The sequence below is a fragment of the Antrostomus carolinensis genome, unplaced genomic scaffold (genome assembly GCF_000700745.2).
Source record: "Antrostomus carolinensis isolate BGI_N321 unplaced genomic scaffold, ASM70074v2 scaffold19634, whole genome shotgun sequence".
NCBI classification, from domain to species: domain Eukaryota; kingdom Metazoa; phylum Chordata; class Aves; order Caprimulgiformes; family Caprimulgidae; genus Antrostomus; species Antrostomus carolinensis.
Genome location: NW_010313086.1, coordinates 85,429 through 110,903, shown reverse-complemented (window position 1 = coordinate 110,903; position 25,475 = coordinate 85,429). Strand labels below are relative to the sequence as shown.

Genomic DNA, 25,475 nt, shown 5'->3' with positions numbered 1-25,475 from the left:
AAATGACATTCCCAGTCAGTCCTTCAGAACTAATCCTTAGGGAAAATTGCAGGAATCAGTTATGCAACGCTTGATAGATAAATACAAATATATATGTAAACAATGAATTAATAAAGCACTTTAAAAATTAAATTCCTGTAGCCGTTTCAGCATCTCTGTTCTGTGGGAGAGTGAGGTGTAAGCCTTTTATTTTTTAATGAGAATTGATTATTTTTATTTAACAAACTATAGTTGATGATTAGATGCAGTGATTACACTGTCTGACATGGAATTTTCCTTTAAGTGGTTGCTCAAAATAACAGGAAGCTGTAAGAAACTTTAAGTTTGTACTGGTGAAACTGTCCAGTTCCCACAGAGCTTTCTCTGTGATCTGTGCAGCCAGATTTATTTATTTATTTATTTATTTTAATCCAGCTGATCGAGCTGGATTTTTCTTTTAACACTGTTTATAGGAAATGTGCAATTTGTCCCACTTTAAAAGATTCCAGTAGCTACCCTGCATATTTAATTCCTGACCACAGATCAACACAGTAGCCATCCAATTACACGTTTTCATCTTTCGCTATTTAGGAAAAATATTAAAAATATCAGCAACTGAAAATTCCCTCCTCAAAAATTTCTATTCCTGTCTTTGATTGACACATTCACCTTGAGCTAAATGTCTGACTGTAGCCAAATCAATCCATTCATCACGTGGCAGTGTACTGCCCCCAGTACTGTTCCCCATTCATCCAATCAGGGAAAATTAAGATGGTGTGTATATATATATATATAAAAAAATTTTAAGCAGTTAAAAATATGGATGTTATCTAAGGATTTAGTCTGCCATCATGGAGATCACTGAGACTTATACTACTGCTTGCTGTAACAGCAGGATCAATCCTACAGGCGTTATATAGACCAGTTTTTTCAGGGGAGTTTTCCCTTGAGCGTGGTCTGCAGGCATTAACTCCTACGAAGACTTTATTTGCAATAAAGATCTGTGGCTTATTATGTTCTGAAATGACAGAATTCACATACAACATGTATGTGCATGCACATGCATGTATGTGTGTAGTACCTGATGGATGCCTAATAGAATAATCTTTCTAATAGATATTGTAGTTTATACTGTATTTGCATTTTTTAAACATAAGAATATTGAAAACCTTCTCATCACGTGTCAGGAAATGATATTTGGTCCTTTATGCCAACAAGGCTTTCCTGTACATTCTATTGTTAATAACTAAAATAAAAGCATAGCACTATTTTACAAAAAGAAAGATTAAAGTGCATAAGTACATAGATAGGTGCAGACCCTGCTCTGAGCTCCTCTGAAGCAGACGTACCCTGTCCAAGATCAGGGATAGCTGGTTTCAACAGCAACAATTCTAGTGCAAAATACCACTTCCGCTGGCAACGCTTGGCCTTCCCGTTGGGTACGTGGCCTGATCCCATAGACCTCCATGTACAATGGTCCTCTTAACTTTGTCCATGGTTTACAATTATATGAGCCTGCAGAATCGGGCTCAAATTAATCCAAGGTACCTTTGGAAGCAAAAATTTTCTTTTCTGCCAACTAATAAATATATTCAAAACAAAATACATCCATTTTACATGCATCTATTTTCAGACCTATGCTAAAAATGGACCTTGAGAACTTTTCAACGAGGAAACCAAAGGATAGGGAATCCACATTGTAGGGCAAAGTGGTGTCAGCATAGTGCGATGAGCTGCTAAGCAGGTTCCTTGGATGCATCGCTTGCCATTCTAGTGTGCAAAACCGATTATCTAGATTTCTTCTTAATATATATATTTTTTATAGCTGTGTATATATAGGGAGATACAGTTTTCATGGGATGAAGATTTCATTCTTCAGAAATGACTATTTCACATTTCATCTAGTTCAGGGTTTTGTCAGCTTAGCTGCAGCTCATTTCAGTCCTTTGAACTTGAATTTATTTACAATATTTTGTGCTCTTGACTTTTCCTTTTTGAATATTGTCCAAGAGAATTCCCCTAGTGATCTACAGCCATGATCTTTTGGAAAATGTGTTCATTTTGAGATGAGTAATAAAAGAGTTGTTTGTTTCCTAATACAATTTAATCAGTTTGTGGATACTTTTGATTACGGCTCTAGATTAAAAGCTCTTAACAGAATGTCTAGATCACCCACATTGGCAGCTTGAAATAGTTCTGGCTGGTCCATCATAGACAGAGCAATTCGAAGCGCTGCCCAAATATTGCCTGATAGAGCAGGATGGGGGACGTGTTGTTGATTCCTGCTCTTTCTTTGCAAACTGAGAGCAGTGAGAAAATTGCTGACGGCCTCTCTGTAGGGGAGAAGAAAAAAGAAACATGCACTATAACTTGCATAACAACTACAGTAAAACTTTCTGAAGCTCTGTGCTATATTCAAGTATACTATTTTACAATAGAGGAAATCAGTCTCTTTATGTTATTCTTGCTTGATTGTCTTTAAATTAGTGGATGTGGCTCGTAGTAATGCAGAGTTCAGTCTATTAATACATCTGGGGATATTGTCTTCGTTGCTGTGTAGTTCTCATTCATCTTAACTGACTTAAGCTGATAGTTGGGACCCTGGAACATCACCCTTGATTCTTGAAGGATGTACTGAAAGTGTTTTTGACAACATAAGCTACTTGAAGCAGCTTAAGTTTCGCTTCTAAAGACAGAGTCTTATATTTTCTTTTAGAAAAGCTCTTAAACACAGGACTAAATTTAAGTGTGAGAACAATGCCACTGAGTATAAGAGTACCTGCACTTAGAGCTAAAAAAATGCTTAAGCAGCTTGCTGAATGAGGGATTTGTTTTCTTTTGATAGAAATTGAGTTGTTCTGTAGAATTTGTGGATATGAGAAAAGCATCGTTTTGTTAGTACTTTGGAAAAAATAACTACAAAGTTTTACAATAGCTGAGATTATGTAGCTATATTCTGATTATTTTTTTTTCTTAGATAGCTTGAGCTAGAAAATGAATTTTAACTTGGTAGTTATGATCCCTGTCTTTTGTTTACACATTTTTGCAGCTTACCTGTATGCCCCTAGGTTTATGCAACTTATTCCTAAATTGTATCTGGACCTAATGAAGCCAGGTTGTATTTCTAAAGCACGTGTGTAGGCCTCGACAGCTTCTTCACTTCGATCCCCATTTGCCAAGGTTGCTCCGAGACGGTTCCATAATGTATAGTCCTGGTGAGAAAATGAGTTTTCTACTGTAGGTGTCAAAAAGGGACATAATAGCTCATTTTTGCTTGCCAAGTAAGGAGGACTGCAGAAAATAACTGTATCATATCTTCTCTTTAATTGACATGGAATGTGAGGTTCTGACTCATGATTATAGGCAACCTTATATAACTAGGACAATTAATCAGCACAGAGATAGGAATTGGACATGTATAAATCTGCTTCTAAATGGGACTGCCTTGTAATTAAGATTTCTATTTCAAGTATTAAAATTTTAATGGCTGAAGTGACATCTCATCAATATTCGTCTGATCAAGAGGGGAGAGAGAAAATGGCCTGTAAAGCTAAATTCTTAAAAATGTAAAAGCATAAAATGTACCTCTGGCCGAACAGTTAAAGCAGCACTAAATGCATCTATTGCTCTGTTAAATTCTCCGTTCAGGTGGAAAAGAACTCCAAGTCCCGTCTGCAAGTCAGGGTCTATCATATCACCATTCTGGTGAGCAGCCTCCAGGTACAAATCCTTTACTTCTTCAAGTAATGCACTAGGTAGAGTGAAAAATAACTTAACTGTAAGTTCCATCTTACAGTTCTTTACAAGTATTGCGATATTGATTGCATAGACAGAAATTAAAATCCTTGTAGTGAACGTATCAGAATATACTCCTAAAATTTAAAAATAAGCTTCTTCAACATGGCAAAGATTTACTGCCAGGAGCTGTTGTAAACTCACATCTGGAATAAAAAAAGTTCACCCATATAATGAAGTTCACCTACATAATGAAGACAACACGTCGTATGATGACAGGCTGAGGGAACTGGGGTTATTTATTCTGGAGAAAAAGAGACTGAGGGGAAACCTTATTGCTTTCTACAACTATCTGAAAGGAGGTTATAGCTAGGTGAGTGTCCATCTCTTTTCCCAAGGAACAAGTGATAGGACAAGAGGAAATGGCCTCAAGTTGTGCCAGGGGATGTTTACATTAGATATGAGGAAAAATGTCTTCATCAAAAGGGTTGTCAAGCATTGGAACAGGCTGTCCAGGGAAGTGGTGGAGTCACCATCCCTGGAGGTGTTTAAAAATGTGTAGATGAGGTGCTTAGGGACATGGCTTAGTGGTGGATTTGGCAGAGTTCGGTTGGAATCAATGATCTTAAAGGTCTTTTCCAACATAAATAATTCTGTGCATCAAAGTGCAGCTATGAACCCAAGTGAGATAACATGCTTATTAAAACTATTAAAATTGGATGAGTGTTTAAAAATGTGTAGATGAGATGCTTAGGGACATGGTTTAGTGGTGGATTTGGCAGAGTTAGGTTGGACTCAATGATCTTAAAGGTCTTTTCCAACATAAATAATTCTGTGATTCTGTGCATCAAAGCGCAGCTATGAACCCAAGTGAGATAACATGCTTATTAAAACTATTAAAATTGGATGAGTTTCTCAGACATAAAAGAGTAAATAGCAGTCATTCTTAAGAGGAATAGATCAAGTGACTAGCCAGGACCCCTGAAGAAAGGTGCCAAAATTTAAGACTTCTATACCCACTGTAAGCTTCATAAAACCTTGGCACTGATAACACCAGATGTCAGTGGGATGAGGCCAAAGTAGAATAACACATTTAGCAATTAAGCAGAACTTGCATATTTTATTTTTGCTTCTACTGAATTATCTTATCAACCCAGGGTTTGTTAGTGATAAGGGTGAAACAAAAGGCCTGTCTTCAAAATGACAAGCAGTGAGATAGCCCTAGCATTTTAGTTCTATAAATCATGTTTATGCCCTTAATGACTTTATCATGCATCTCACAATTCAGAAATACTTATTTATCAACCTCATGAAATCATGATGGAGGGCTGCCAACTCATGAATTTTTTTGTTATTTAAAATGACTGCCAGCTCCCATTACAGTGTGCAAGGCTGAAGTCAGATAAGATGACTACACTCTCTCTTTGGTTAGAATCAGAATGGCTTTTAAACAAACAGATGCTGCCCCCCAGTATTTTCAGTGAATGGAAGCCATGTCCCACTGCAAAATGGCCATCATTCCTGGATTCTAGTGGCTTGTCTGGGATCTAGGAAACAAGATGAATGGTAGGAAGAACACACACATGTAGAGCAGGATGCAGGCCTGGTATGGATTTGGAAGCAGCTGAAGAATGAGGATGTGGGAATAGTCAGCAGACAAGACAGAGGGAAGTGATGGGAGTTGAGGGGAAGCATCTCTTTTTAGCTGTAATTTTTTTCTTTTTCTTTTTTTCTTTCAACTTCCAGGGATGGCGTAAGATACAGTCTTCAGTCACTAAACCAAATGTCCTGTGTTGGCTTCCCACTGCTGCCACTAGAGACACTGAGTCTTTCATCATCATAGTGAACAGGCTGGAGTTCTCCAGAGTCAGGGGCACAGCATGCACCATCGTTTCTAGTCATATCATTAAAATTTCCACCATCAGGATTTACACTGCATTTACCTTTCATCTGATGTCTTGGACATTCTCCTGGTAAGTGCTGGGGACCCTTTTTTGCTTTTTGCTATATACTTGTACTTTGGATTCTGCTTTATCCAGTTTCTTAGAGCTTGATAGGCTTCTTGTTGATGCCCAGTGTTAGTATAACTTACAGCCAGGGCCATCAGAGCTTTTAAGTTGTTTGGCTGTAGTTCCAAGCACCTAGGCAGAAAATAAAAATATAATGAGGTATTCTTTTAGCCAAAAACTATTATTGAATTCTTCCAAAGTAAACTGTGGTAAAAAAAAATAAAAATAATTTTAAAAAGTCACTCACAGAAGTAAGATCTACCCAATCATACTTTTAAAGAAGGGACTTTTAAAAGTTATTTTTCTGTGATAAGTGCACATTGCTGTGCAAACACACATATGTACATAAATGTATGCATACAAGTTTTGTTTTCATCCTTCTGCTTATGAGTAAAGGTAGGTAGATTCATTTTTATAGTATCTTATCTAGTAAACAAAGAGAAGATCTATGTAAATTCAAGTGAACAGTTTAATATGGTTTGCAGCTATACAAAAAAATATTTTGAAAACAAAATTTCTTCCATCCCTAAGAATCTTGGCAGCCATCCTGAATTCTCAGTTTTTCTTTGATAAGCTGGGGCCAATGGATTGAAGTAGTCTTTCTATGGTGATGTGCCATTAACAGAAAACAGAATCTGGTCTATTTTGTGAACATCACTGTTGCCTGTTTCAAAAGCAGGGGGGATGAGCAAGCCCTAAATCAGGCAACCCCCTGGATTTCTATCCAAGTAAGCTAGTAAATTGCATATAAATAAGTGAGAGTATCCTTAGGTGAAATGACTTGATGGTTAACATTGCTAATGCAATTAATATGGAGAGGATACTTGCTGCAAATGGAAACATGAAAACCCACTACAGAAAGATAATACTAATGCTGCTATTTTAGCACTGACATTTTACATACAAGCATACCGTGATCTTCACATCTCTATCAACCTAAAAATGTTGTCAGTTTAGTATTCAGCAGCTGAAGGGAGCTTGTTCCAATTAAGAAAACCTCTTAATTAAAGGACAAACTACAGAAAATACGCTAAGTGGCTGGAATATCAAAAAGGCACTTTATTTGCATTATGCCTAATTCATGTTTATCAGGCCATGTAACTTTTGTGCCACTACTTACATTTCTAGAATAAATATTGCAGTTATTAATCACTAGTCATCCCTCTGAAGTCACTGGGAAGATTCCTATATCTGTGTCAATGCTTTACTTAGCTAAATAAATGCTTCATGTTACAAGGTAACTATCACATTAAATATACCCAGGCCACCATGACCTAATCCTCATCAGACCCCTTATTTAACAATTATCTTCATCTACCTTTGGAGGGCGACAATGGCTGCCTGCTCATTTTCATTCTCTGCCTGTGTTATGCCCAGGAACTGCCAGGCCTGCAAAAATAATCATCGTTCTGTTATTTTGTTATATATACCCAACTGCAAGCAGAGTTACAACTAATATCATCACTGGTAAGCAGCAGGGTGAATAAACAGCAGATCTGTCCAGTGCTAAATACAGATTTTTCTGGGGCGTGCATGCCAACAGTACAAATAAATGTGGTTTTGAATATCTTTGGACCTGATAATATTTATAATCAATGAATGCAAAGGAATTCTGTCAGTGTATGATCACACGCTGATTGCTTAAATTTGAGTTACTTTACATTTTAAATGTTTCTAGAATTTTATGGAAAATGGTGAAAAACAATTATGAAGTTGTATAGGTTTAAGGGATTCTAGAGACCCTGGGAATTCTCTCTGCTTTTCGAAATACTGCTGCTTAATTTAACATACCAGTAGCTTCGAAGAGACTTAGATACTTAAACAGTAAATATTTTTCATGTTTCACAGAAAACATTCTTTAAATATATACTAATAGAAAACATCAATATTGCAGAAACTGATATAACTTTAAAAAATTTGTCAAAATTCTTTTTAAATCAAAAATGTTCACCTTTTCAATAGCCATGTTTAAAAGAGTTTGAAAACATCAGTAAAAGAAGGAAAGGTTTGAAATACTATCTATTTTGAATGATTTTAAATGACAGCTTGGAAATGCTATAATTTCAAAAGTAGATTCTCATCTTATGAAGAGCTCTACCTTTATCTATTTCAAGGCATACACTATTAAAAAAAACTTTGTTAGTGTTCAGTAATCTGTTTCAGTCAGTCATGGCTAGCAAGGGTTTGGAACCCAAAATCATTCCATCATGCTAAAGGGAGTCCTCTTTTCCTTTATCAATAAAAAGCACGTGAGTGAATACCTCTGCGTCATTGGGTTCTTGCAGAATAGCAGCCTCCAGGTATAGGATTGTAACTGGCAGGTCACCTTCTTTCATTTTTTTCAGTCCTTCTTCAAAAGCACCAGGCCAGTCTTTGAAGGGATTCTCAGTATGGAAATAATAACCCTGGATAGGTTAGGAAGATAGATAATGGACCCGTGATGAAGCACTGTAGCATGGAATGGCAACTCTATAAAATTAAATGACTCACTATTTTCCAACAGGATGTAAATAAACATCCTTTGTTCTATGAAAACGGTGCAAGCTCAGTGTTGTAGCAGTGTTTTGAGCACTTGAGTTTATTTTAGAATTTCTTTAAATTTTGCATTTTTATCTTCCTGCCACTGCAGTGTGAAGGGTGTATGCTAATATCAGCCACATAATATAAACCAAATTAAAACATACAATGGAAGGGATGAAGAAGAGAGACAGAATCTCTGTAATTTCTATCCTCAACAGTGTTTGAATGTGCCTGCCCAGATTTTTTTATTTGGTGGTGCTCTTACTTAAGTGCCTATAATCCAGCAGTTTGCTTCATAATCCTTTCAGCTGAATACAGGCTGCGTGCCAGTCTAAATGTATTCTCACCATGGTAAGGTCTTTTAAATCTACCCTACTCACAGATGCTTAAAGAGGATGAGCTCTTTTGGGTAAAATTAGCTTCCATATCTAAAGAGTTTTCTTGATTTCCCTTGAATAGCTGAGGTTCATCTCAAAGTTTCACAGGAATGATGTACTGTATTAAAAAAATGTTGTGTTACCTTCTCAATAGTTGAGATGGTGACTTGCCCTGGTGCTTCCTGGTTCTCAGAAATCCAGTTTCTGCGAGCCATTTCTTCCCATTCTGCTTGCATTTTATCCCAAAACTCTGTGTCTGACTAAAAGAAAAAGAGGAAAAAAGGGAAGAAAATTAACAACAAAACTTTAAAATAAAACAGTAAGCTTTTAATTTCTTTCTGCCATGGTCTGAGTCTGGCAATTTGGCTGAGCGGTATTAATTCTATTAATAATCATACTGACTGAAATACTACAGCACAAATTTCTAATTCCATATAATTAAATTTCATCTCTTACATTGGAATGCGGTTTGTCAACAGAAAACTCTTTATCTCAGAGGCAGTGTCTGTTCTATTTGAAGCAGGATTTGCAGCAGCTTACACTGCATCTTATTGTTAGCAGCAAATTGTTACATAAAATTTGAAGGAAATGGATGCTTCTAGTCCCTGGCTGGCCAAAAAAAAAAAAAAAAAGAAAAAAAAAAAAAAAAAGTTGAGAAAGCTGCTGAGTGTCAGTGTTCCTCTGAAAATGGTAAAAGTAATTGTAAAAGCTGAGCCGTGTGGCATTTAATTATGTAAGGAACCAAAGGGGCTAAAAAAATAATAACCTGGTATATCAGAAAGTAATTTAAAATATAAGCTAGGGCAAATGGAATATTTCTGTCACAATAAGATGAATTCCAACACTGGCTGCATTGATTTCATGTCTCCGATTTTGTTCCAGACGGATCTGTAACTATGGAGGGGAAGGGGAAAAAAAAAAAAAAAGAGAAAGAAAAAAAAGAAAAAAACATCTGAAAATACATGCTAAAGAATAATAGTAGATAAAACAATTTGAATGAGAACAAGCATCCCTCTCTGGAAGATCCAGCATCACTTTAATTATGTAAAAGAGTAATGGCAAAGCTTAGAGCATGTTTGCACAAGAGAATTAATACAAAGGGGGCTTTTTAACATAGTGGAGAAATCCTAATATTGCATCATATACTGTGCTGGTGAAAGGAATCTAGAAGAGATTATAAAATTGTGCAGTAAAATTAACATTCAGCTGAAAGACAGGAGGGAAAAATGTATATACAAGAAAAACAGAAATTATGAAAAAGAATGAGATTTAGGATGTGTAACAACCAGAATGAGGAAACCACCGTGGCTTCCAGAAAATGATGCCAAGAAACAAATATAGGATTAAAAACAAAAAAAAAAAAGGGGGGGGGGAGAATCCAAGTTGAGGTGCTATTTTTTTCAGCCTCCACACATTAGTCATAAGCCTTGAAAAGCAGTTCCATAGTAGAATATATGCTCAGCACTACAAACCTTTGCGAAGTTCTCCAGTTCCTGTAAGGTCATGGCCAGAACTTCAGTGAACAGACACTACCGAGGGCACAATTTCTCAGCTTATTTATGTCCAAGACAACAGCACAGATAATTCTGTTGAGGTTTAGACAAAACTATATGAGAGTGAGGTGCTAACCAAAATTAATTGAAGGTATTCTAAACTGGTCCAGATAGCTTTGTCTGAACCTTCATTACAAGACTGACTGCTGTGCTACTGCTCCACAACCAGACATGATTTGCAAAAATAGAGCTTAGCCTGTGATTGCATGACTTGCTACAACCCTGCTTCTTAAGCACTTGGAAAAAGGAAAGCACAAACTATTAACATATCTAGAATGAGGCAGCAATGAGAACTTTTGAGACTAGGTGTGAAGGATGTGGAGGACTTGCACTGGCTGATAGCAGGTGTGGTTGCTGTAAATCATAAGGCTCTTTACAAATGGCAAGGTGCATTCCCTCTCTGGAAACCGAACAGGCATTTATTTCCGTTTGGCTCTTACTGTAGCCTGTGTCTTCCGATATCCAGCACGTTCTTCCAGGAGACTCAGAATTGTCTGACTTACGCAATTATCGGATGTGTGAAGGTACCTGCTATGTTCCTCTGTGGACTAGGAAATGTGAATCATTCACTCATAGAGAGGAGATTTCACTCTTTGTAATAGAAGCAAACAGAACATGACAACTCTGTTACAACAACTTCTGAGGTTCCATTCAAAATTTGCTGGAAATACAGACTTTTCAATAGTTGTGAGGTTGTGCTGAAATGCCCATTTGGAGTTTGAAAAGACTGGGATAATGAATCGGATCGCTCCCTCTTTTACTCTTAGCCATGACCAGAGGCACTTAAATCCCTTAAACTATCCTGCTCATCAGATGTCTCTATCTACTATTTTGCATTCAGTGCAAATCTGCACTGCATTGAAGAAAAAATGGCTTGGCCATGTTTTTCCTAGCGGTAATTTTGAGATTCAGGATGAGGTAAAGGAGTAGAAATTTCCCTTTCTTACAGATTAATATTAATAAAACTACCGAAAAGTAATTAGTAATGCCTTTTTAAACAGATCAATTTATAGAACTAATTTTATATAGAGAGAGATATACATGATGTTTATAGTAGAAATTCCTAATTTTCTAATTAGAAAATTAGAATTTTTGGCTTGTATTTTCCCCACAACGATCCCTTATGAATTGTTGTTTTGGAAACATACCAAATCACGTTTCTGCAGATCGTAAGCAGGCATATAAGTGGTTTTAGGTCTTAAGTTCAAATTCTACTGCTTAATTACGTATTTATAATTCACAGAGAAGTTCACTGTGTGCATACTCCACTTAAAATGCTAATTAATTACTATGCATTCAAGTAGTCATGCTTAATATCTACCTATAGTGAGTCAAAGGTGGAGGAAAAATGTCATGGGGAGAAGACCTGCTTTGCTATAGTCTCTCATCAGATGCTGCTTGGACACGGGCCAGGACCCAACTGTTATTTTGCAACTATAAACAAAGATTTGCTTGTTTGGGCCAAATGGGCTTAAGTCCCAGCTAGAGCTTTCCAAGTACATCCAGCATGTGGGGTTCCTGAAACCGGTATGGCAGAGCTGCACTGTGCAACTTCGTGGCACCTGATAAAATGCTGTAATATTGCCATGACAATTAGCAATGTCAATAGCAGAGCAGTTTGATGTCCTTGAGGAAGAAGACCATAAATATTACACAGTCTTTGTCAAAGGCCTAAGTCTATTTCAGTTGTCATTAGTAGCAATTTTTTCATTGACTTCAGTGGCAGGAGGTTAAATTAGTATTGAGTGTTTCTGAAAATCTGGCTTTGGATCAAGACTCCTAGATCTAATTTTAACTCTATTTGCTATGTGACTGGTGCCAATTACTTCATTTCAATGTTTTTGCTGCCTTAATACTGGCGAATTATTTTGGATGTACCAAAAGTTTTCAGACCAGTTGAACACATTTAAAACGTTCTCAGATCATCTGCAGCAATTAAGTGGAATGACAACGAGGAAAAATGTTCTACCATCTGACTACTTCCAAGCAGAATATTCCGCATTTTGTCAAAGAGGCTATTTTCACTCTTAGTATTTAAAAATATGCCGAAGCAGTTAAACAAATGGGAGGCAAAATATTTCCAGGCTCTTTACTTCCTATCGTATAGTGAAGGAGGGAGAGGGAAGGGTACTTTCTGAATATTGATGGCTAATTTCTAAACTTACCTATTTTCATAACTTTAATAAAAGAATTTTGCCTGTCTTGTCCTGCCAAAAATTAATTTCCAATGTTCCTTCTTGACCAGTGCATAAGAAACCAAGGTCCTGTGGTTCTTCTTTCTTTGAATTACTGCATCAACATACTCTTCAATGTGAAAAACGCAGTAAATTAAACTTATGTGCTAACTATATAAGATTTCCTTAGCTGATATCTTCTCAAAACAAAATGTGAGGTATGCCTTTTTACTAAAGGTTAGAGGTAAAAAATATATATCAAGGCAAAGATTCCCATTGTGATTTGAGCGAGTACCAAATAAAATGCATCTGAATGACTCCAGCTCCTAGATCCCAATTTAAAATGTGGTTTAGGCAGTCTTAGGCACATCCAAAAAGGATGTTGAAACAGTGAGCCAGGAATATCATAGGTACAGAAAGGATTCTAACTGGTATTCACGGGCACCATGATGCTGATGAGTCTGGAGTATGTGTTCATAGGCTAGAATAAATTAATCCCATCTTCTTCCTACTATTGTCACATAATCTAGCTGTAATATGTTCTGATGCTTCATAACAGTATATTATACAGCAGATGGCTCATGTGACATGGTGTTGTAAATAAAATGATGCTGAGAAGGACAGCTCAAAATTTCTTTTGTGTAAGCTCACAAAACAGCGTAGCATCTGCAGTTTAATCTCTACATCAGGGAAATGTGGAATAAGAAAGTATCAAAATTGCTTTTTTTCCATCTCTGAGACATTTCTTAGTTGAAAGTTTTTGCATGTTCTTGGTTTCATTTTTCTTTATTCTAACTCATTACCAATAGGATGGTGGAGGGTAAAAGAATTGTTTTAACAGAATATAGGTACAGGATGGATCTGAATCCTCATCCTGGCATTTTTTAAGCATTCATAAGTACTAACTTTTGGTAAAACACAGCAAATTATTAGAAAGATTCTATTAATGATTGAAAATCATAAAGACTTTAGGCTATTTGTGCTTCCCTCACATGTATAACAAATCAAATCCAGTTTCCAGAATGACAGAAAGGGAAGCCAAGTTTGCAAGCCTCCAATCACTGCAAGTGAATCTGGAGCCTCTCTAGTAAAAAACTAATTTACTTCTTTATTCTTAAAGATTCCCCAATGACATAGAAAACTTTAAACCTTCTTAAGAAAGAATTCTCTCACATATCTTCATTAATCGCAAAGTCTGACATCTTAAAACCATTCCCAAAGCTCTAAAGTGAATACTGGGTGGAGGATAAAGTTTGGTGTCTTCATTTACTGGATTGTTAATTAATTTCTTTTGAACTAGGCCACAAAGAACCTGAGATTTGCTTCCTTTTCTTGATCAGTTTTCTGGCTAATCTTATCACTTGGAGCTTTCCCAGTTGAAGAATATTATAGAAGCATCCAAAGCCTAAAAGATGGATTTTTGAACTGTATCTATTCTCTGCTTCAGAAAGCACTAATCTTTTTGAGATGGGCTGCAATTTATTTCAATCACTCTAGCTTTCTTACCACTTCATTTTAGCTAGGATAAAAATTCAACTCTTTTCATATGCAAATAGAAATAACTGCTCTGTAAGGTCTTGCCGAATCCTTTCCTTTACATTTTAACTACCTGGTCCAAGTTTCTATTTTAAGCAGAAAGAATAACTTAAGACTGCCAGCTACACAGTTAGGGAAACATTTAATTAGATTCTTTTTAACAGCTGTTTTTGAGACTACTTTAAAGCATTTTAATAACCTGTCTTTGTTGCCTCAGAATGACCTTTTAATGTGCAGGGGTTTTTTACAATACATTCTCCTCCTTACTTTACTCTGTAAAGTAATTCAATAATGTCCTGTAATCTGTTGTTGGCCTCAACTCATTTTTCTTTCTGCTGAATGTCTCGGAACTCCCCATCTCACATGGTTTCTGGCAATTGCAAGAGTACTGACATCATTTGCTTAACCACTGATCGTAACACAGAGATGTTCTTTGTCAGATTCCCTGTCGCAATGACAGATTGCAGCACAACATGTCCCACCTTAGGGATCAGTCTGCAGTGCAATTAGGAACATCTAGAGCATTGTGAGCAGTGGCAATTTGAAAGCAAACCTCTCCTTTCCTGCCTGGAACAAATGTGTATGATATAGAATCATAGAATGGTTTGGATTGGAAGGGACCTTAAAGATCATCTAGTTCCAATCCCCCTGCCATCAGCAGGGACACCTTCCACTAGACCAGGTTGCTCAAAGCCTCATCCAGTCTGGCCTTAAACACTTCCAGGGAGGGGGCATCAACAACTTCCTTGGGCAACCTGTTCCAGTGTCTGACCACCCTCACAGTGAAGAACTTCTTCCTAATATCTAATCTAAACTTCCCCTCTTTCAGCTTAAACCCATTTCCCCTTGTCTTGTCATTAAGTGCCCTTATGAAAAGTCCTTCCCCAGCTTTCTTGTAGGCCCCCTTCAGGTATTGGAATATGTGACATCAAAAAAACCTATTGTGCATCACCAGCAGTTGTTTATAAAGAATCTATTTGAAAAAACAACGCACTCAGAAAATACAAGAAAAATGCATTCAGTGTATAGTTTATGGAACAGCCAACTTACTGATTGTGTCCATTTTAGCCTTGTGTGCTGAGACAAGAATTTTTTGTGTGCACTAAGATCCTAAAAAACCGTGGTAGAGACCATGTACTCTTACCTTAGCATGTCATGAAAAAACCCTACAAATCAATTTCTTAAAGAACAAATTCTGTTTCTAGCTGAAAGCCAGCATATGATTTAGGCCTAGTTTTGTTTGTCATCAACCAATATTCATCTGCCAACACTGGAAATACAGTGGTATGAAACTCGAGTTAGAGGATTATTAAATTACAGACACTAACATTTAAATCTAAACCCAAATATCCCTAAAGTGTTCTAAATGTTTGGAGACTAACGAGATTGCAGTTCGTGCTAAAAATAATCAGTTTTGAGGAATCGGTTTTACAGCCTCATCCTTTCCACCCTAAAAACTCATTTCAGTGTCTGTTACATAATTCAGCCTGAAATTTTGTCCTCAGTGGGATGCAGCTGTCTTGGCTCTTTGCGGCGATTGGATTTTGAAGGGTTACCAGCTGAACACCTGAGAAGATATGATGCTGAAGATCAATGCTTGTATCTAATTTTTGTATTGGATTCTGTTCAACAAGCTGTATGCCACCTTGTTTTTTAGACAGGATCAGGATTTCAATTGGGACTAGTGGTATAGGACAACACTCGAGGCATTTTTTATGTTGAAAAAGTAGTAGTTAGAGAAAAAACAGAAGTGTACTAGAACTATCCAAATACCTGCACCTTTTCTAACTAAATTGATTTACTAGAAAATGAGAACACTCCTGTGTTTAACATTCTGCCACTAATTATAAAAATGCATTGATGCATAGTTACTGCTATCGGTGCAGTTACCCATTACAGCAGGTAATCATTCTGTTTATCAATGATTCTGAGTTTTGGTTTCACAATGGAGAATTGGTTTGTGTCTGAGCTTAAATAACTGGTTGCACACATTGAGTTGCTGGGGAAAAATATGCTTCACTCTTATGCTCCAGTTTCAAAGTACTTATATTTATGGGGAATTTTTCTTGACCCACTTGCTAGAACAATACAAAGTCAAGGTTGAAAAGTTGTTTTTGTCTAATCTTCGTTTATAGATAAGGTTTATTTTTTTGCTTTTTTTTTTTTTGTTGTTGTTGTTTGTCTTATGCTCCAGTTTCAAAGTACTTATATTTATGGGGAATTTTTCTTGACCCACTTGCTAGAACAATACAAAGTCAAGGTTGAAAAGTTGTTTTTGTCTAATCTTCGTTTATAGATAAGGTTTATTTTTTTGCTTTTTTGTTTTGGTTTTTTTTGTTGTTGTTTGTGGGTTTTGTTTTTTTTTTTTTTTTTAGGAGAGAAACGGCTATTTTAAATGTGTAACTCCTGGAAATGCATCTTTTTTCTGCTTTAAATAGTCCAGTTCCTACTTTCTCCTGTACTTTTACTGCAAGATGAATGAGAAATCTATAGAACATTAGCTGAAAATGAAAATGGTAAATTAAGTAATACCTCAACAGCTGCCTTTGCTCTTTCAAATTCTTCCTCCAAGGAGTGATTTCTGGAGAGAAGAGGCCCTCCCCAACGCTGCTCCTTAGTTGATCGTGCCTAAAAAACAAAGGAATAAATCAGAAAGGGATGATCTACTCTGTGCCACATTTCTGAGTTATTTCCTTAGTTGCCTAGAGCCCCAAATGGCCTTTTTCTTGGGCAAAATTAGTTGCGTCCCTGCATGAATTCCTCTGAATTCTCTTATACTGTAGCAGAGATCATTCCTCATGGGAAACAGAGTAATTTATCTTTTCCAGACTTTTCATTCAAGATGCATGAAAGATAAAGAGACATCCAAGAAAAAACAATGCAAGAGTTGGGCCAGTATTGTGGCTGTGGCAACGCATTCCACTCGCTATGCTCCAGGAAGAAAGCATCTCATTTTCACTGTACATTTTGTGTGTTTTTCTTTCAGGTTCTGCTTTGGGATCACCTTGGAGAGCCAGGTTTGCTATGGATTTCACTGGAAGAACAAATCCTTTTTACAGTCAGCAGCTCTCTCTTCTGTGCCTTACTATCAGTTGATCCTATTGAAAGTGCATAACAAGTTTCTCCCTGTTCTTCATTAAAAACATTTTATTTATATTTTTTTGCACAAAAGGCACACTACAAAACCAAACAGTACTCAGTGATGACATAGAAAAGCACAAAGTGGCCTAATCTTGCTAAACAGAGCTCTAACTGCTAATCCCTTCCCTTGTGTTTGTCAGAGGTTAAACTCATTTGCCATTTTTCTGACGATGGTCCCAATTGCATTAATTTATGTGATTATATTTCTGATTACTGTACTTGTAATACTCAATTTCAATGAGCTACATTGCTAGAAGGCTAATTTTTCTCACTTCAGACTCATTGGGCTGTATCTGCAAGTGCTGGAATGTGCACTGCTGGGATGAAACACCTAAAACATTCCTGGGTGTTAGTATAAGCAATGTGCATTCTTCTTTGTTGGCTTCTGGACTTTGCTGCAGGTAAAAGGAAGCACAGAGCATGAGGGAAGGTCTACACTGAGGATCTGTTGTTTCTGCTTTCACATCTACTACCTGTGGTCCATGTTGTTTGGAATTATTTTTTTTTTTCATTGGTGGGGCCAGGAAGAGAGTTTAGGTTGTCACTGAAAACATACCAAAACCCCAGTCCTGTACACAAATCAGTTATTTTACTGATTAAGAGAATTAAGGGCAGAAGAGATAACTGGTGCAGATCATCTGTTTGTCTATATATCGCATGATGGTATTTGTCACTCAACATCTGCAGGATGAAACTGACATTCCACAGAGAATAAATTGAGATTGTCTGGAATATATGTCTTTGAGGAAGGTGCTTGGATTTAATTTAAAGTTATCAAGAGACCTTAATCTTATCACTTTGTTTGCAAATTTGTTTAAATGCCCTCCTTATTTCTCTTATTAATTTCAATTTCTATTTCCAACTCTCACTTCTTATTCTTTTTCCAGTAGTTTAAAGCACTTTTTAGTACCCCTTTTTTCTCTGTGGAAAGATACTGATGACTTTAATCAGGTTTTAATTGTCTTTTAAATGATATAAAAGAGATTGAGATCTTAAATTATCTCGTCACGAGGCATTTTATTCAGATTTCAAACTTTTTTGTCTCTTTTACTCTCCCTCTTTATTTTTTTTATAGATTTTTTTTTAATAGCCATACAGTCAACCAAAGTGAACCCTATATTCCAGTTCCTGTCCTGCTGTTTCTCTATACAGAAATCAGGTATCTCCTGTCTCCCACTAATTATGTCTACTTCTACACGCTTTTCTTGCCACAGTACTGCACAGGGAGCACTCATGTTCACATCCTTGTACACTCTGAGCCACAGATTCTTTTCAAATTGCCTTCAAGCATAGTGTTGGAAGTAAAGCCTGCATTCTAGTTCTGAAATTTATGATTTTTCAAGCAACTCTATTGGTATATGCATTTATACTGATGTCTTGGTCACCAGCTCATTTTTATGACTCTTTTATTTACCTTTTCTTTATTCTACAGTTGCATCATATGCAAATTTTATTAGGAATGACTTGCATATTTCTTTTCAGATCAATAATATTGAAGATCATGTTTCTCTTTGGTATCACAGAAGAACCCCATGTGATTACAATTCCTGGTAAATGACTACTGTACTTGAGAACTTAAGTTAGCCAGTTTAAATCTGTTCAACAGCTGCCTTATTCATTTTATATGATGCTAATTTTAAAATCAGAATATGGTATGTTAATTCAAACATCTTGCAGAATATCACACAGCAGTGTTCATCAACCCAACCTGTAATCTGATCGAAGAATTAAATTTTATTTTCTTGACACAAAACTCTGGTGATAGGTTGCCCAAGGAAGTTGTAGATGCCCCCTCCCTGGAAGTGTTTAAGGCCAGGCTGGATGAGGCTTTGAGCAACCTGATCTAGTGGAAGGTGTCCCTGCTGATGGCAGGGGGGTTGGAACTAAACGATCTTTAAGGTCCCTTCCAATCCTAACCATTCTGTGATAGACATTAATTACATTCCCAGCCTTTTCATTATTTATGAATTGGCTCTTCCAAACTGTTTGATTACTTCTCCTTTTTAATCTTTTGTTTCTGGTTACTGCAACTTCCTTAGGTCAAGGACAATACTGTAAATCACCATGTTCAGAATTAGTAGTATTGCAGAAGGGGAGAGTGAGCTTGTTGGGGCAGTGGAGAAGCAAGCAGAAAGAGGACAAGAAGCACAGAAGTCCCCTCCTCTGCCACATGTCAGAGTAGATGTGTTATCCCCACATAATTCCTACAGAAATATACCTTCTCCTCCATTTAATGCATACCTTCCCTCCACCAGAGGGAAAAAAATAATTAACAAAACCCGCATAGGCTGCATTTACATATAGACAATGCAGAGTCATATTCTGAGTTGTGATACCCAGAAATGAAAGACCCCACATATAATAAACATGCTGCCTTTCACTAGTGCAGGAAGAGAGGGGATGGGAATGGAGCGCCAGCACTGGAGAACTTCTCATCTCCAGCTGGTGATGGGTTGGGACTCTGCAGCTGCCTCCCTTAAGGGCAGCGCAAGGAGGAATATGGGTCAGAGTGGAATGGGTATGTCTGAGGCATGGACGCTCTGCATACGCTGTGGTTTGATATGCTCACCACTCTATAGTGGAGGTGCTGTAGCTGATCACTGGCTGCTGTCTTCAGGGACAAAATCTTCCATTCCAATGCATTTGCACCCACTTTGCTGTGCTTGTAGTCTGCTTATGTGCTGTTGGACCTTAACTGTTGGTGGGAGGCTTAAATTATAGTCTTAACTTTTGAGCAGGTCTTCAAATAATGAGCTAAAACTGTCCCTTGTAACTCTTTATTTCATTACAGTAACTGGCACATCCAAGGAGAACTAGGGCCTTTTGTCTTACTGCAGAGTAAGACTCTGGAGAAGTGGGGAATAAATTTTTGCATTCTAAATATTGTAGCCCCAAACTGGAGATTTCTAAGGCTTTGTGCTATGACTTTGTTTAATAGTGCTGACATATTAGAATTAGGTACAGTTTTTTGGCATGTCGGGGTTTTTGTGTATGCACTCTGAGTGAGCAATAAAAGATATAAAATGCTCAGGAAAGCATTTAGAGGGTTAAAACTTGAGCAGACTTTATGCATATGCGAGTGAACATATTATCTGCCTCTGCAGTTTATAAGAGGAAAAAATAAACCTTCAAAAAAACTTAAACACTGTAGGATATCTCAGTACTAACAAAAGAAAGAACAAAAATACTTCAGGCCAGTGCAGTTTAAGAGTTAATAACAGGTAATGTATGAAGTGAGTAGAATACTGAGAAGCAAGATGGACACTTCCAATGACAGCCACCGTGCTATTCCAGCCTTCAAACACATTTCTTCCTTATTAACTCAAAGCTTTGTGATTTTGTATTGGCATAAGTGCTGGTAAACACAGGATTTTATTAAGAAGATTGCACAATTTTAATGAAAATATGACCTAGTAACTTAGTATTTCATTCTTAGGAACTAAATCTAACATGTCAAAGATGAGTGATGAAGGTGATTGTCTGAGAAATTACTGATGGAAAACTGCAGCAAGTTTGACAAGATGAACTCTTTAGATGAACTCGCAGAATCTGTTGCATATGCAGAGGTTACCCTTAAATGAGATGGACAAGATCCATAGAGGACAAAGCACAGAAAACATATGCTTTGATAAAAGCTGTAACGTGATTTCTTTTACAAGCAGATTAAGAACTCAGCCAAGACAGATGAGCCTGTTTGTTGGGAACTGACAACTTTGACAGTCCAAGTCTAAGCAGGATGAAGCAGGCGGTGAATGAAAATACTAAATTTCTAAGTAAACTACCTAGAAAAAGAATGAAATCTCACTTCAGGTCATTTCTCTGCACTACTAATTACCAGTTAAACAACATTTCAAGACTTGAGTGGATCACAAGTTTAAAAAAAAAACGGCTTATGATAAAACAAAACAAACCATGAAATACACCAGAATGACAGATAAGAATTTTATACTCTGCTTCTTTTTCAAGTTGGCTGATTCAACTTCACATTTTTTTATTTTGAAATACTAGTCATTTTACAAGATATTATGGAGCCTCAACTGACTGAACTTATACTGAATTAAAAATGTGGATTTTTGCTTCTGCAGTTATTCTAGTGGAAGATAAACAGGAAATAGACCAATTAAAGTAGAGATGTTATATACTAAATTTGTAACTGATTTTACAGAAAGCCACAGCACTTAAATTCTGTGACTGTCCACTTGATTTAGACACATCTCAGTTGAGCACAAACTTCCTGGCTTTTAGATCTATTAGGCTGAGGAACAGTCTCCTGAAAAGAGGTTAGAGGTACTTAAAGATAAGCTGGACAAGGCATATGAAAGCACACTGTCCATCTCAAGTGGATGATATTCTGCAATAGATCTTTTCCATTACGAAGATGTGTACATCTATTGCACAGAAAGGAAAGATCTCGTGCGTTACAACTAGTGGTAGACTTTACAAAGGCAAACAAAAAATCCCGTTTGTAATGTAGCGATGGCAGGAAAGTAAAGGAGATGTTTTTCCTAACCAAAACACAGGAATGGATCCTGAAAACTGGGCTTTATTTCTATTTTCTGCAAAAACTGGTGCATAAACTCGGAAAAGACATTTGGCACTTTACTGTCTCAGTTTTCCATTTTCAAATGAGGCTATTATTTTCCATTCATTTCCAGATTTTCCATCTGACAGAAAGGTTTTGAAGTCCAGAACTAAAAATAGCTGTGGAAGAGGAGAAAATTATTTTCAACTAAAAATTAATCCACCAAACAGCTCTCTCTTTCCCCTGCCAGTGACATTGGCTGAACTTGAAATCTTTCTGTTAAAAAATAAGAAGCAGGGAAAAAAAGTGTATGAGCAAGCTGATCTATGTGAATGCATGTATAAATGTATGTTTGTAAATACAGATGTGTACATACATACATACCTAAAGCTATAGAGCTCTAAATAATAGTTTCCACAAGATCCTATCTAATATACAATAAGATAGTGGAATTGGGCAAAAGTATAAACTTTCAGTCCAGAGCCCTCTGTATTAGAGCTCCTTTTCCAGCAGGAAAAAGTCCCTTGACCACACTGCTTTCCCACCTGTGGAGATAAACTGCTAATGAATGTTGATCTAATGATTCTTGCCTGTATTCCTTAGCCATTTCCCAGTTCTGAGGATTCCTGGTTGACAACGAGTCATTGAGAAAACATTTATTACAGGAAGAGGGAACCATTAGAAGTTGGAATTTCAGAACTGGAGGAAGGGAAAAAGATGATACTGTAAATTATGGTTTGAAGTCTTTGTACAGGAAGGTCACAGTTCACTGCAGTATTAAATTCTAAATATTTGAGATGCTGACATGGTCACGTTATTTTCATAGTGTATTAATTAGGAAGCTTTGTGAAGATTTGGTTGTATGAATCTTTTAACTGATGATCCTGAAAATAACCCTTAAATAGTTCTTCCAGGATGTGAATGGTTAGCCAGTGGGACAAGTCCTACTTGCTTTTTTATTGTTAAGAAATCTACCAAATCCTCTTACCTGTGTTGCAGGTGCAAGTTCTAATTCTGATGTTGAATCAGAGTCCAAGGCACTCTTGATGTTGGCCAGCTCGGATTGTGATCTGTTTTCTGTGGACCTAGAAATAATGCATTTACATATTCATCACTGCACACTGAGATATGCTGCCTTATGTCTTTCACATTTATAAGCACATACTGATTAATTAGCTTATTTATTTCAAGTGGATTATTTAACTTGCAATTTTGAAAAGTGCCTGGACCCTTCTCAGTATTCTCAGTGTTCACTCTTACGCTTTACAGTTGCCTGTGCACAGTAGTTAATACAACAGAACAGAGCAAGGCCCGATTGATGAGTAGAACCCTGGGTATGTATCGGCGTGAAACTGGTAACATAGAACAAAGACCTTACTTCTATTTCATAGCCAGGCAAAATGAAGTTAGGCAATTACACAAGACTGTACCTGCAATCAATGTCTAAGAATCAACCACCACATTACAAGACTTCACCTTGGCATTTGTGCCTTTTTGTGCCACAATATCCTAATATTCTTTCTTCCTAGAAAATGAAACCCCGGAGACCAAAAGCAAGTTAACTGAGCGAAACTTGTGTAAAACTCTAAGTTAATGAAACACTTACTTAAAGGGCAGGTTAAGATACAAGGTGAGCGTCATTCGGTCAGAAAACTGCTTTTAGTGCATGGAAGTGCTAACTATGGTCATGCGTACAAGAAAGCTGGGGAAGGACTTTTCATAAGGGCAGTTAATGACAGAACAAGGGGAAATGGGTTTAAACTGAAAGAGGGCAGGTTTAGATTAGATATTAGGAAGAAGGTCTTCACTGTGAGGGTGGTCAGACACTGGAACAGGTTGCCCAAGGAAGTTGTGGATGCTCCCTCCCTGGAAGGGTTTAAGACCAGACTGGATGAGGTTTTGAGCAACCTGGTCTAGTGGAAGGTGTCCCTGCTGATGGCAGGAGGGTTGGAACTAGATGATCTTTAAGGTCCCTTCCAATCCAAACCATTCTATGATTCTATAATATAGTGAATGATTGTTTCTTACATATCAGGAAGGAAGCAGAATTAATCTACATGAGAATTGTTCCCAAAGGTAAAGTCCAATTCTTCCCTTATTTACAACCCTTACAATTTTAGTTGAACTGTGAGAAAGAGGTAGGACTTGGCTGGGATATTTTATCTTGCCTCTTCTGGTTAAACAAAAAAATTCTAGCCTCTTGGTATCAAAACCAAAATACACTGGATACCTAGTGACTGTCAAATCTCTGACAAGTACCCTCTTTTACTCATTTTACTCACATGTTTCTAGTTGGTTTTGGATCACTGCATGCCTCTGTTGAGTTATCATTACCATTTATTTAGTAACTGCACCTGCTACTTCTCACATTAGAAATTTTTTTGCTGGCAAAATGTCAATTTATAGGAACTTGCTTGTGATGCATTGTCCAAAATGTCTACTTGAACACATTTAATGTAATCATAACAGATTTAATAATACGACTTGTCATCAAGCGAGCATTTCTGTGGATTAAGAGAGCTGGACTGGAAATATTTTTGTAAGGAAAGCAAAAAGTTGTACCATAAAAGCTCTTTTGATGGAGCTCTAGATGATGATGATGTTCGCTCTGTAGAAGGGTGGACCTTGCTACTCCTGTCTCCATGAAAACTGACGTCATCCCATTTCTCTATCTGTGTCTGAATATCAACTGAAAAATAAGAAAAGAAAATATGAATCTTGTAAGGAAATTTCTGCAGAAATTCTCTGTTAAATGTAGATTGCAGAGAAAATAGTGCCACCAAAACCTATATTTTAGTTAAGGTCAAATATACAGAAATGTTGTGCACCTTTCTAGCTGGTATCATGTGAAAATATTTGGAAAATAATAACATTTTTCTAAATCTATTAGCATTCACATCAGAATGTCAGTGGACCTCTTGACTTAAAATCAATTATTTGTATGTAATTGAGACCTGTTTATAAAATTATATTAAGTACTTGATAGTTTTGGATATTTTTAATTTCCTGATTGTAGTCAAATAGTAAAAATAAAACTTTTAGTGACTACCATTTAAAAATGACTGTGTAGACAACTGGTATTATTCAGTCATGTGTTGGACTTGCTTTGCAAAATCAAATATTCAGCTCCTGTTTGAAGACAGAGTTCCCTAAAAGAATTTCTGTGCTGATGAATGGAAAATTTACTACCTTGGTATAAATTACATTACCTTGCAAATTTCTCAGTTGCAGTGCAAGTAATTTAGTTTGGATGGAACTAAATTAAATTCACCTTTTCCAAAGCTGATCTACATATCGTGCTTGGCAGGAAATTGTTGTATTTGAGATTTTTTTTTTTTGTCAATCTTTACAAATTCCCACTCTGTGGAAAAGGACCTGGGTGTGCTGGTGGGCAGCAGGCTGGCCATGGCCTCGGGGCCAGGAAGGCCAATGGCATCCTGGGGTGCATTAAAAAGAGCGCGGCCAGCAGGTTGAGGGAGCTTCTCCTCTCCCTCTACTCTGCCCTGGTGATATTGTGTCGAGTTCTGGGCTCCCTCATTCAAGAGGGACAGGTATCTTCTAGAGAGAGTTCAGCAGAGACCACAAAGATAATGAGGGGCCTGGAGCATCTGCCTTACGAGGAGAGGCTGAGAGAGCTGGGACTGTTCAGTGTGGAGAAAAGACTGAGGGGGGATCTTATCAATGTCTATAAATATCTGAAATGAGGGGGCCAAATGGATGGGTTGGGCTCTTTTCAGTAGTACCCTGTGACAGGACAAGGGGCAGCGGGCAAAAACTGGAGCACCAGAAGTTCTATACAAACCTAAGGAAAAAGTTCTTTCCTGTGAGGATGACGGAGCCCTGGGACAGGCTGCCCAGGGAGGGTGTGGAGTCTCCATCTCTGGAGATGGTCAAAATGTGCCTGGATGCTTTCCTGTGCAACCTGGTGT

The 25,475-nt window shown here is 37.2% G+C and overlaps 1 protein-coding gene across 3 annotated transcripts in view; it reads right to left on the bottom strand.

Moving 5' to 3' along the window:
* Positions 1-2,107: 2,107 nt before the first annotated feature.
* The window catches only part of PEX5L (peroxisomal biogenesis factor 5 like), a 41,400-nt gene continuing 18,032 nt past the window's right edge, over positions 2,108-25,475 (bottom strand). For all 3 annotated transcript variants that reach the window (XM_029084803.1, XM_010167240.1, XM_010167241.2), the window contains 10 exons: positions 24,109-24,235; positions 22,535-22,631; positions 16,416-16,511; positions 8,764-8,880; positions 7,985-8,128; positions 7,042-7,112; positions 5,658-5,855; positions 3,565-3,730; positions 3,034-3,191; positions 2,108-2,312 (listed from right to left, as the gene is read on the bottom strand). In XM_029084803.1, coding sequence (XP_028940636.1) covers positions 2,108-2,312; positions 3,034-3,191; positions 3,565-3,730; positions 5,658-5,855; positions 7,042-7,112; positions 7,985-8,128; positions 8,764-8,880; positions 16,416-16,511; positions 22,535-22,631; positions 24,109-24,235 — 1,379 coding nt within the window. The remainder of the gene's footprint in view (positions 2,313-3,033; positions 3,192-3,564; positions 3,731-5,657; positions 5,856-7,041; positions 7,113-7,984; positions 8,129-8,763; positions 8,881-16,415; positions 16,512-22,534; positions 22,632-24,108; positions 24,236-25,475) is intronic.